This window comes from Rhineura floridana, chromosome 1 (assembly GCF_030035675.1).
Source record: "Rhineura floridana isolate rRhiFlo1 chromosome 1, rRhiFlo1.hap2, whole genome shotgun sequence".
NCBI classification, from domain to species: Eukaryota; Metazoa; Chordata; class Lepidosauria; order Squamata; family Rhineuridae; genus Rhineura; species Rhineura floridana.
Genome location: NC_084480.1, coordinates 189,646,892 through 189,659,728, shown reverse-complemented (window position 1 = coordinate 189,659,728; position 12,837 = coordinate 189,646,892). Strand labels below are relative to the sequence as shown.

General features: G+C 45.0%; 1 protein-coding gene across 6 annotated transcripts in view; it reads left to right on the top strand.

Annotated features, from left to right (window-relative positions):
* Positions 1 to 9,185: 9,185 nt before the first annotated feature.
* The window catches only part of MYO10 (myosin X), a 246,686-nt gene continuing 243,034 nt past the window's right edge, over positions 9,186 to 12,837 (top strand). For 2 of the 6 annotated variants that reach the window (XM_061589684.1, XM_061589651.1), the window contains exon 1: positions 9,924 to 9,982. In XM_061589684.1, the coding sequence (XP_061445668.1) occupies positions 9,941 to 9,982 (42 nt within the window). In that variant the 5' untranslated portion in view covers positions 9,924 to 9,940. Of the gene's footprint in view, positions 9,763 to 9,923; positions 9,983 to 10,495; positions 10,548 to 11,681; positions 11,703 to 11,935; positions 12,040 to 12,837 lie in introns of those variants that run through there. The other 4 variants (XM_061589660.1, XM_061589676.1, XM_061589688.1 and 1 more) reach the window with 4 other exon arrangements.

Below are 12,837 nucleotides of genomic sequence, written 5' to 3'. Positions count from 1 at the left end.
AAAGCCAGCCAAGTGCAGGTGTTCTTGCAACTCTGTAATGGGAAAAACCACAAGGTGGAATTCTCCCTCTCCCTTCCATAACTTTTAAAGATACAGAAGACCTCATGGTTGCCGGGCCTGGCCTCCAAAAGGTCTTCTGTATCTTTAAAAGTTGTGGAGGGTGGAGGGAGAATTCCACCTTGTGGTTTTTCCCATTACAGAGTTGCAAGAACACCTGCACTTGGCTGAACTTCTCTTCTTCTAAAGATACAGGATCAGTTTCAGGCCATGGACCTGGCAACCCTACTCACAGGATTGCCATAAAGATAAGAAAGAACTGCCAAATGATTTGTACAGGAACAAGTGATAAAAGATTTATTATATGCTGGGACATTTCTGTGGAAGGCATTTCATTTAATTTCTAGTTAGCTCCTAGAAATTCATTCTGTTTCCCACAACTGTTGCATGGGTAAAATCTCTGCAGGAATCTCTGGCTTTATTATGCATACATAAATGTGGTGTCTTCATAGCTTCCTTCTGCTAATACTTCACATAGTTTTGCATTTCAAAATTCAAAAATTGAATTTGGTATGCCAGGTACCTGTGGACCAATGTACACAACAGAAGTTCCACCAAGGAATTAATCCCGTGGCTAGATTTGTGTAAATGTCTCATACACTTTACATAATGTTACTCCTTAACAACTGCTGGAACAACTGCCTCCTGCCATTCATTGGACTGTGTCATGGGGTAAACCTTATACACCATACCTTTAAATTACATTCAAAGCACATTCCCCCACCCTCCCACCAAGAATCCTTGGAACTGTCATCTATCCCTCACAGAGTTACAACAAACTGTAGTTCCTGGGATTATTTGGGAGAGGGGTGTGGTTTGAATGTGCTTTAAAGGCATGGTATATATGAAGCCAGTGTGGTTCCATGTGCATCCAATACAGAAAAGGAGTAACTCATTTTTTGTGAGAATTGGCACTATGCCCATTTGTGTTCATCTTTGTTTCTATAGAAGGTGGCTTTTTAATGTTTCAGGAAATCTACTTGGTAGATTGAAAGAGTGGATGATACAAAGTACAATTATTACCATTAAATGAGTAGTCTAAACCTTTAACAGCACTTTGCATGCAGTGCCTTTCATAGAATCATAGAATAGTAGAGTTAGAAGGGGCCTATAAGGCCATCAAATCCAACTCTCTGCTCAATGCAGGAATCCAAATCAAAGCATTCCCAACAGATGGCTGTCCAGCTGCCTCTTGAATGCCTCCAGTGTTGGAGAGCCCCATATCTCCCTAGGTAATTGGTCCCATTGTCGTATGGCTCTAACAGTTAGGATGTTTTTCCTGATGTCCGTTTGAAATCTGCCTTCCTGCAACTTGAGCCCATTATTCCGTGTCCTGCACTCTGGGACGATCGAGAAGAGATCCCTGCCCTCCTGTGTGTGACAACCTTTCATGTACTTGAAGAGTGCTATATCTCCCCTCAGTCTTCTCTTCTCTAGGCTAAACATGCCCAGTTCTTTCAGTCTGTCCTCATAGGACTTTGTTTCCAGTCCACTGATCATCCTTGTTGCCCTCCTCTGAACCTGTTCTAGTTTGTCTGCATCCTTCTTGAAGTGCAGAGACCAGAACTGGATGCAGTACAGTAGGGCCCTGCTTTACGGCGTTCCGCTTTAAGGTGTTCCGCTGATGCGGCAGCTTTCATTTTCAATTTTAAAGGTATTTTTTGCTCTTTTGTGATGTTTTGCGCCATTTTCGCGCAACGTGGCCCATTATAGTGAATGGGGTTCTGCTTTACGGTGATTTCCGCTTTACAGCGGGGGTCCAGAACGGAACCCGCCGTATAAGCGGGGCCCGCCTGTATTCAAGATGAGGCCTAACCAGTGCTGAGTAGAGGAGAACTAATACTTCATGTGATTTGGAAACTATACTTCTCTTAATGCAGCCTAATATAGCATTTGCCTTTTTTGCAGCCACATCACACTGTTGGCTCATATTCAGCTTGTGATCAACGACAATTCCAAGATCCTTCTCACATGTCATATTGCTGAGCCAAGTATCCCCCATCTTATAACTGTGCATTTGGTTTCTTTTTCCTAAGTGTAGAACTTTGCATTTATCCCTGTTGAATTTCATTTTGTTGTTTTCAGCCCAATGCTCCAGACTATCAAGGTCCCTTTGAATTTTGTATTGGTCTTCCACAGTATTAGCTGTGCCCCCCAATTCTGTATCATCTGCAAATTTGATAAGCATGCTCTGTACCTCCTCATCCAATTCTTTAATAAAAATGTTGAAGAGCACTGGGCCCAGGACTGAGCCCTGTGGTACTCCACTCATTACTTCCATCCAGTTTGAGAAGGAACCATTGATAAGCACTCTTTGAGTACGATTCTGGGGCCAACTGTGGATCCACCTGATAGTTGTTCCATCCAGCCCACATTTAGCTAGCTTGCTAATCAGAATATCATGGGGCACTTTGTCAAAAGCTTTGCTGAAGTCAAGATATATTACGTCCACAGCATTCCCACAGTCTGCAAGGGAGGTTACCTGATCAAAAAATGAGATGAGATTAGTTTGGCAGGATTTGTTCTTCATAAATCCATGTTGGCTCCTAGTAATCACTACATTGTTTTCAAGGTGCTTACAGATTGACTACTTTATAATATGCTCCAGAGTTTTTCCAGGGATTGATGTTAGGATGACTGGTCTGTAGTTTCCTGGTTCCTCCTTTTTGCCCTTTTTGAAGAGGGACAACATTAGTTCTCCTCCAGTCATCCAGCACTTCACCAGTCCTCCACGATTTCGTAAAGACAATAGACAGCTGTTCTGAGAGTTCTTCAGCCAGTTCCTTCAATGCTCTAGGATGCAGTTTAGCGGGCCCTGCCAATTTGAACTTGTTCAAAGTGATTAGGTATTCCTTGACCATTTGTCTATCAATCTCAAGTTCCAATCCTGTCCCTTCTACTTCATGTTTCCCAGGAGAATCATAGACCCTTTTTTGGGAGAAGACTGAGCCAAAGTAGGAATTGAGCACTTCTGCCTTTTCTTTGTCATCTGTTATCATTTTGCCATCCTCACTGAGTAGCTGTGCCACCATTTCCTTTCTCTGTCTTTTACTATGGACATACCTGAAGAAAGCTTTTTGGTTGCTTTTAGCATCCCTCGCTAACCTCAGCTCATTCTCAGTTTTAGCCTTCCTGACACCATCCCTGCAATTCCGTGATACCTGCCTGTAATCTTCCTTTGTGGCCTGGCCTTCTTTCCACTTCCTGTATGTGTCCTTTTTTGTTTGCAGGTCAGCTCTAAGCTTTTTGTGAAGCCACATTGACTTCTTCTGCTGTTTTTCCTCTTTTTCCCTTGTTGGAATTGCTTGCCATTGTGCTTTTAGAATTTCTTTTTTTAGAAACTCCCACCCATCTTGGACTCCTTTTCTCATTAGCATCACTTGCCATGGAACCATAGTTACAATTGTTCTGAGTTTATTAAAATCAGCTTTCCTGAAGTCCAGGGTGCGCATATGGCTACTTTCAGCTTTTGCTTCTGGTAAAATCAATAATTCAAGTATGGTGTGGTCACTTTTCCCCAGAGTTCCCATAACTGCCACTTTATCCACCAAATCATGTCTGTTGGTTAGAATCAAGTCCAGGATAGCTGATCCTCTGGTTGCTTCCTTCACTTTCTGTACAAGAAAGTTATCTCCAACACAAGTCAGAAATTTCTTGGAGGGGCCGTGTTTGGTAGAGTTTGTCTCCCAACAGATATCGGGATAATTGAAGTCCCCCATTACTACTATATCATGCCTCCTTGAAACATTGGCAATTTGCTTTTCACCTTTTATAGCATTCATTCCATCTGGTGAGCTTGATTGTCAACATTATTTAATTTCAACTGTAAGTTGCTTTTCCAAATGTAATTATTTAGTTACATTTGTAGGTTGCTTTTGATCAGGGATTTGAATTCAGACCAGTATGATCTCTACCCAACTACCATTAAAGATGGTTTGTTGTTGTTGGGAGTGGTGGTAAGAGTTAGTTACAGCCAAGAGGGATTTCTTCAGAGACTGTGATCCTCAAACCACTTCAAATAATTGACCGGAAGACTGAACCAGATTTGTGGTGAATCAAATCCAGACTGGTGTGACTGTCATGACTCTGCTTCTATTCCCTGACTCTGAACAAAAATTCAACAAACTCTGTGGCCGAGTGTATTGAAAAACCTGAGATAGGACAGAGTGAATCAGTATCCTGATGGGAACTATGGGATGCTTTTACTTCATACAGAATCACCATCTCTTGACTATGACCTTTCTGAATCTGTGTGGTATCTTGATTTGCAGTAATTACAAGAATTACAGCCTGATGCATATGTTATCAGAAATACCACAGGTTTCCACATGGCTTACTCCCAAGAGTGAGCATATGAACATGTGCTCATAAGATTATAGCCTAACAAGGTGGGCTACTAGGACTCTTCCAGGCTTCTTTGTTTTGGCCGTGGACATCACAGAGAAAAAAAACAATAGGGGAGGTCAGTCATCCTGCAACAGAACAGTGAGGACAAAATCACACTTAGGGTTATAAATCGTCTTAATTAGCCCTTGGGAATCATCCTGATTTCAGGTAAGTTGCATTACCACTGTTCATAAGTTACCTTATTCATACCCAAAAGGTTGGGTGAAGGTGCTTTCCCACTGCCTGTCCTAGATGATGGGCATTATTGCCATGCAAATGTGACCAGGATGCAGTCCCTTTTAGTTGCCTTCCTGGTGTCCTCTGCAGTGAAACTGATAACATTGGGGAAGAGCAGTGTCTCATTCATTTGAGGGCAAAGGTGCAGGGGGGCAGTGAAGAAAAGAACATGACAGAAATTAGCAATGCTCTCTCCCCCACCTTATGGCTTCATTTATACTATAACACTAGAGGAAGGGTATGGAAAAAAATCTGTATAGGTGAAATGGGCAAGGATCACCCACCACTTCAGTACAGGGAGGAAACTTTAAAATGCAAAAGCAAAGAACATGTCGTTTCTCTCTTCTGCCCATGCACCCGCAACAAAGGGAGCAAGGCTCAAAAGGGCTTCAAAGAGTATGCGTGAAATTGGTGTAAGAGGGGTGAGCTGCCTTCTTGGAAAGTCTACTTCTATTAACGATGAGAAAGAGGGAAATCCTCCTGTTGGGATCTTGTTGTTGTTATGTGCCTTCAAGTCGATTATGACTTATGTTGACCCTATGAATCAGCGACCTCCACCCTGTTCAGATCTTGTAAGCGCAGGTGTGTGGTTTCCTTTATGGAATCAATAAAACTCGTTTGGTCTTTTTCTACTCCCTTCTGTTTTCTCCAGCATTATTGTCTTTTCTAGTGAATCATGTCTTCTCATTATGTGTCCAAAGTATGATAACCTCAGTTCCATCATTTTGGCTTCCAGTGACAGTTCTGGTTTAATTTATTTATTTTATTTTTTATTTATTTTTAAAACTTATATACCGCCCGACTAGCAATAGCTCTCTGGGCGGTGAACATAGATACAATAAAATACAATATAATACAAACATCAGTCTAAAATCAAATTTCACAATCTAAAAACAGCAAAGGCTAAAATCAAATTACAAACATTACAATCATTACAATCATTAACAAAAAATTAAAATGCCTCGGAGTAGAGAAAGGTTTTAACCTGGCGCCGAAAGGATGATAGTGTCGGCGCCAGGCGAACCTCCTCGGGGAGACTATTCCATAGTTCGGGGGCCACCACTGAGAAGGCCCTTGATCTTGTCACTGCCCTCCGGGCCTCCCTATGAGTCGGGACCTGGAGGAGGGCCTTCGTAGCAGACCGTAGTGTACGAGCCGGTTCATAGCGGGAGAGGCATTCTGACAGATATTGAGGTCCCGCGCCATATAAGGCTTTATAGGTTAATACCAACACTTTGAATTTGGCCCGGAAGCGTATTGGAAGCCAGTGCAAGCGGGCCAAAACAGGTGTTATATGGTCAGACCGCTTCGTTCTTGTTAGCAGTCTGGCCGCCGCATTTTGCACTAGCTGTAGCTTCCGAACCATCTTCAAAGGTAGCCCTACGTAGAGCGCATTACAGTAATCCAAACGTGAGGTTACCAGAGCATGTACTACTGATGTAAGATCCTCCTTACTCAGGTAGGGACGTAGCTGGGCTACCAATCAAAGTTGGTAGAACGCATTCCGTGCCACAGAGGCTACATGAGCCTCAAGTGACAGGGAAGAGTCTAGAACGACTCCCAGACTACGAACCTGTTCCTTTAGGGGGAGTGTAACCCCATCCAGGACAGGATATGTATCCACCATCTGATTGGAAAAACCATCCACCAACAGCATCTCAGTCTTATCAGGATTGAGTCTCAGTTTGTTAGTTCTCATCCAGTCCATTGTCACGTCCAGGCAACGGTTCAGCACATTGACCGCCTCACCTGAGGAAGATGAAAAGGAGAAGTAGAGCTGCGTGTCATCAGCGTACTGGTGACAACGCACTCCAAAACTCCTGATGACCGCACCCAACGGCTTCATATAGATGTTAAAAAGCATGGGAGACAAAACCGAACCCTGCGGGACCCCACATTGGAGTACCCACGGTGTCGAGCAATGTTCCCCAAGCACTATCTTCTGGAGATGGCCTGCCAAGTAGGAGCAGAACCATTGCCACGCAGTGCCTCCAACTCCCAACTCCGCAAGCCTCTCCAGAAGGATACCATGGTCGATGGTATCAAAAGCCGCTGAGAGATCAAGGAGAATCAACAGAGTTACACTCCCTCTGTCTCTCTCCCGACATAGATCATCAAACAGGGCGACCAAGGCCGTCTCAGTGCCGAAACCGGGCCTGAAACCCGATTGAAATGGATCTAGATAATCGGTTTCATCCAATAGCGCCTGGAGCTGGTCAGCAACCACTCGTTCCAAGATCTTGCCGAGATATGGAACATTTGCCACTGGTCTGTAGCTGCTGAAATCCTCTGGGTCCAGGGAAGGCTTTTTCAGGAGTGGTCTCACTGCTGCCTCCTTCAGACAGCCAGGGACCACTCCCTCTCGCAAGGAGGCATTTATCACTTCCCTGGCCCAGCCAACTGTTCCCTCCTTGCCAGTTTTTATTAGCCAAGAGGGGCAAGGATCTAGTACCGAAGTGGTTGCACGTACCTGTCCAAGCACCTTGTCCACATCCTCGAACTGAACCGACTGAAACTCATCCAACAAAACATGATAAGACTGTGCACCAGACACCTCACTAGGGTTAACTGCTATAAAATGAGAGTCTAGGTCCCGACGAATGCGTAAGATCTTATGCTGGAAGTGCTCAGCAAACTCATTGCAGCGGGCCACCGAAGTATCTACAGTGTCCTGAAGGCCTAGATGAAGTAGCCCTCGGACAACTCTAAAAAGCTCCGCTGGGCGGGAGAGAGATGCCTTAATAGTGGCGGCGAAATATTGTTTTTTCGCCGCCCTCACCGCTCCTATATACCGCTTGGTGAAAGCACAAACCAGCGTATAGTTGCATTCATCAGGAGTTCGTCTCCATCTCCGCTCAAGCCGCCTCCTATCTTGCTTCATCGCCCTCAACTCTGGAGTATACCAAGGAGCTGAATGAGCTCTGCAAAGGAGAGGGCGCGCAGGAGCGATCGTGTCGACAGCCCGGGCCATCTCCGCATTCCACAGATTAACCAGGGCTTCAACAGGAGCGCCGGTCCTATCAGCTGGAAAATCCCCCAGAGCCCTTTGAAAACCTTCAGGATTCATTAGTCTCTGGGGGCGGACCAATTTAATAGGTCCCCCACCCTTGCGGAGGTAAAAGGTCGCTGAAAGTCTAAACTTCAGCAAGCAGTGATCTGTCCATGACAAAGGGAGAGATGTAAAACTCCCCACATCCAGATCACTATCCCCATGTCCAGTAACAAAAATAAGGTCGAGTGTATGCCCCGATATATGTGTTGGGCCACTAACATATTGGGACAGCCCCATGGTTGTCATGGAGTCCATGAAGTCCTGAGCCGCCCCAGACAAAGTAGCCTCGGCATGAATGTTGACATCCCCCAGTACTAATAGTCTAGGGGATCTCAACAATACCTCCGAGACAACTTCCGTCAACTCAGTTAAGGAAGCCACTGGGCAGCAAGGTGGGCGGTACACCAAAAGGATTCCTAGTCTGTCCCTCTGGCCCAACACAAGGTGCAAACATTCCAGACCGGTAGTTGTATGGACATGGTGCTTGGTGAGTGAGATGGAACTCTTATAGACCACAGCAACCCCACCTCCCCGACCCTCAGATCTACCATGATGCTGAACCAAATACCCCGGTGGGCAGATCTGGGAGAGACTAACTCCTCCCTGTTCGCCCACCCAGGTCTCGGTTATGCATGCCAGATCGGCTGCCTCGTCCATAATCAAATCATGGACGAGGGGGGGTTTATTATGAACCGATCTGGCATTAAAAAGCAGCAGCTGGAGATCTGAGAGTTGGCTGAGAGGACAACCAACAACCCTGCGGGTATGAGAAGGACCGGAACAAGGCACAGCCACAACATGTCTGGGCCGTGTTCCCCTTACCTGGCACGTCCTTCTCATAACACCATACCTCCCTCTGCCCGTCAGTACGGCAATTGGGACCCCCTCATGTCTCCCCGCTAGATGGAATTTGTTCCAACACCCAATTATTTGTCTTTTTGGTGGTCCATGGTATCCACAAAGCTCTCCTCCAACACCACATTTCAAACAAGTTGATGGGATCTACAAGCTGAAAAAAGTGAAAACCTTCTTAGCTCTTCCCCACGTCTAGAATCCACATTCAGGTCGTTTGAATTAATTCTGAGATGAAGCCTGGCAGGTAGAGGTGTACTGGGGGTGGGCAAGGGAAGCGAAAAATAGAGATTTTTTTTATATGTTAAGCGGTATAGAAATAGCTTAAAGAAAAATTAAAGAAACGCGAGGCCGCAGGAAGCCAACCCACCGGTGGGCAACTGCAGAAAGTGCTGCAGGAGAGCATTTCGAGTGAGAACTGCGTCCAGCCTGGGCAGTCGAACAAGCAGCTAGCGCGCCCTCCTGGGTCAAGATTCTAAAGAGGCGCTCGCCTGGGATTGGCTGAATCGCGCTCTCTCTAGGGCGGGGATTTGTAATCGCACCGGGACTCCGCCGTGATCCGAGAGGGGCCTTGGAACAGCCGCCGCCGCCGTCGCCAGGAAAGCGAAGCAGCACCCTTGGCATTATAGGTGCGCGCTCGTGCCCGCTTGCGCGCGCCTCCTCCCCCTCAATCAGTAGTCCTCAGCAGAAGCTGCAGTCTGGAGAGCGGGAGGAGCGAATCTCTTCTGGGTGAACTGCAACGTGCTTTTCGTCGCCGAATCCAGTCCTCTCCGCACGGATTTTTTTTTTGTCTTTAACAAAATCAGCCCAAGCGTGTTCTCCGGTAGCAAGATATAAGGGACGGAGAGCAGAAGTAAAGCCATGTGCCCCTGGGATTCCTTGTAGAACCGCCGCTTACTGCGGCTTTGAGGAGTACCGTGTGCGCCAGACAAAAGGCTCCTGCTCGTCTGAATGAATGTGCTGGTGGCCACTTGGCCGGAGGGGAGAGAGGGCAAGAAAAGAGGGGGGAGGCCAAGGCATGGCAGCGGGAGAGGAAAGGGCGTGACGAACGGTAGTCCCGCAGCCTTGCTAGGAATCGCAATCGCCCCCTTTGCAACACATGGTTGCTGGCTGAAGCTGCCTAGCTCTTGAGCGGACTTTCTTAAGTTGCCGCCGCAATGGATAACTTCTTCACGGAGGTGAGTGCAACGTGTAAGAGAAGTGGGGCCAAGCGGTTGCCGCGGGCCGATCGTGTACATGTTATACTTAGAAGCCGTGAGGTTGGGCACGGCTGCAAACCGGTACACGCGTACCGGCTGGAATAAGTCCCATTTAGCTGGGGGGGGGGGATTTACGGCCGAGGAGACAGCGTTGCGAATGTGCATTTGCGGTCTTGCTTCTCCTGCGGGGTTTAAAGAGGTGAAGGAAATGACACATTCCAGAAAGGGGAAGGGGGGAGCGGTGTTTTCGACTTTTTGTTAATTCTGCCAGTAGTTCACCTAAAAAGTTGTTTCTCTGTGTGCACGGTCCAATCGAAGTGAAGTACTTGAGACGGATTGAAGCTTGGACTTAACTTTGTCTTTTCGTTTTAATACTACTACTACTACTACTACTACTAATGTTGTAGTCTGGGTGCCACTTGGAATTAATCCCGCTGAGTTCAGTGGAATTTACTCTCAAGTAAGGGTGCAGAGGGTTGCAGACTTTTAAATGTTTGACTTTGAGCAGGATCGTACCTTGGGTAAGATATTTTGTTTTTCTGAGACCGCAAAAAGAGGTGACACAAATGCCTAATTGACCCCCCCACCGCCACTCGGTAGGTGAATCCTCGGAAGAACGGTCAGGTCTGGATGCAGCCCACAAATTATAAAATGCAATGGGAAATATATATTTGCCTTCAGTGGGATGTAGATTGCAGTCTGTATGTGTGTGTGAGAGGGTGGGTTGAGTGTTTCGCTTTTAATCCAGGATGTTTGACGCTGAGGTGAGCTTCTTTTGTGTGTATTAGCCCCGCTTGCATGCTCACTCGCTCTCCTTCTCGCCATTGTGTGGCGCGTTGCATTTAAGTCAGTAAACCGAGAGGGCATTTTTGGCTTGGCCCACTGAATACATCTGTGACCTAAGTGCCAGAAGAAAAGCGCCGGCTTTGCAAGATCGCCCTTGTGGAGAAAGTCTGCTGAAAGTTTATTTTATAACAAGAGTATGGTTAAGCGCCCGGGTTCTTGCAGAGAGGTCTGGAATTTCCTTTTGAAAAACTCGCCCAAGCTTCCAGGGAGAGGGGAATAGACAGCCGCTGCAGGGATTCAGGGGCTTCCATGCCAGCATAGCAGAAGGAAGGAGGAGGAGAGAGATTGAGGATTTATTTCATTTTGGTCCATTTCCTCTTTTGTCTTCTGTCCACTTTATAATATTGTCCAGATGTTGCTCCCTTTTTGTTTGCGGTTAAAAGTAATAACAAACTACTTTGCAAGAATCTGACCCTGCATTAAGATCACACGCTGTTAACTGAAACATTTTAAAAGTGCGTTATTGGGGGGGGGGCTTTGCAAAGCTTCCACTAGAGACATTTTATTATCTGGTGGATATTTTGCCTGTTGGGGAGGGGGCATGACAATAAAGTCAAATAATCGTTATTAGAGAAATTAGGAGTTTTCAAAAATATCCAGGCATAGGAAAACAGTTTTAGATCCCATTGCTTTCAACAGTTATCTCCCTGTTTAAAACAAACTTTTGGTGGATTTTCTGTGCAAGAAAGATCTTTGGGTATTGATTAGTGTATGTGAATTTACTCCTATTGAGATCAATGCTACCTGTACATAGTAAATTTTGCCTGGATTGTCCCTTAACTTCAAGCTATGCTTTCCTATGTGTAAAGTAAAGTTTGGTGTTTTGTGTTTACACCTGATTAGAGATGTCTGTATTGGGAATGTAACTCTAAGTGGTCTTGTGAAAGTGGTGATACTTGTGGCAAATTTGCTTAATTTCTAAAGTTCACAAGGTCACTTATCCCTAAGACTTCATATAAATAACTACTCCACTTGTGATAACTTGTAAAGTTGAGGTGATACAGTATGATCATTACTCATCTAGAGAGTAACTACATGTGGAAGGTTATGGCAGTCTATTCACATGAATGCAGGTGAGTGTGGATTAAGCATTAGCTTCTTGTTTTTAGTTGCCTGGCTGAGCCTTGCAGATATTGATATGCTTGAGCAATACCTTTGCAGAGAACTAAGTGTTCAATGTGATATTTGTCATTTTCTTCTCAGCTTTGTGGTTTTTGATGATTAAGACCAAGGGTACCTACAGACTTAGTGCAACTGGGATATTTTCCTGTGTGTGTATGTAAGAGGAGAGAAACTAAAATAATTTATTTTCAGAATGAATTTCTCTGGCAACCTTGTTTACCCCTGGAATTAAAAAAATATTTTGCAAATATGTAAACTGAGAGGATAATGAAGAGATGCTGTGAACAAGTAGGTGCTAGGGATTAAGGTGTTAAGTGTGTGTGTAGTGGTGGGGTTAAGCTGATGGTATTCAAAAAATGTAAAAGCTTGTAAAAAAAAAAGGAGACCGAAAGGCACCCACAGTTTGAGGACAGGGCACAAAGTAGCAGCTTTGAACTAGCAGAGCAGATCGAAGTTTAAACATCATGAGGAATTTGTTAATATTAAATAGATGTTTAGCTATTTAAGGTGTTTGTGGAATCTCCTTTAGAGGTTTTTAGAAGGAGTTGGATAGGCACCAGGTGGAAGGCTGGAAGGAGTTTGGTATTTTAGATGTCTAATAATCCTGTGTTGGGACAGGTGCTAATCCAGTGTATCTGTTCAACTCTGAGTTTTTTGAAGTGATTGTTCTTTATTTAATTTAAGATATTTCAATAATACTGTTCAATTTTTAAAATCCTGAGCAATTAATACATATGTATTGTTGAGTCAGGAATTTACATTTCAGGATAAGCAATGCTTCTATGTTTGCTTAAACTCTCAGCCGAATTACAGATTTAGAAATATTAAGGAGCCAAGGGCTTATCTGACTTCAGATTGCAAGATAGAGGTATTATATCTGTAAATGTTTGCCTGCATTTAAAACTCTCTGTGGAATGTTAACACAACAGGGAAGAGAATCCTTCCTCCAGATGTGTTAGCTTTTCATGTACAAGGAGGTTCTTTCAGGGACCACCTAAACATAGGGCATTCCACCGGGAGTCTTGATCCAGCCCCAGGAGGGCTGTGCCATGTGATATTTCTGAATATGTACTTTGGTTGCTCATG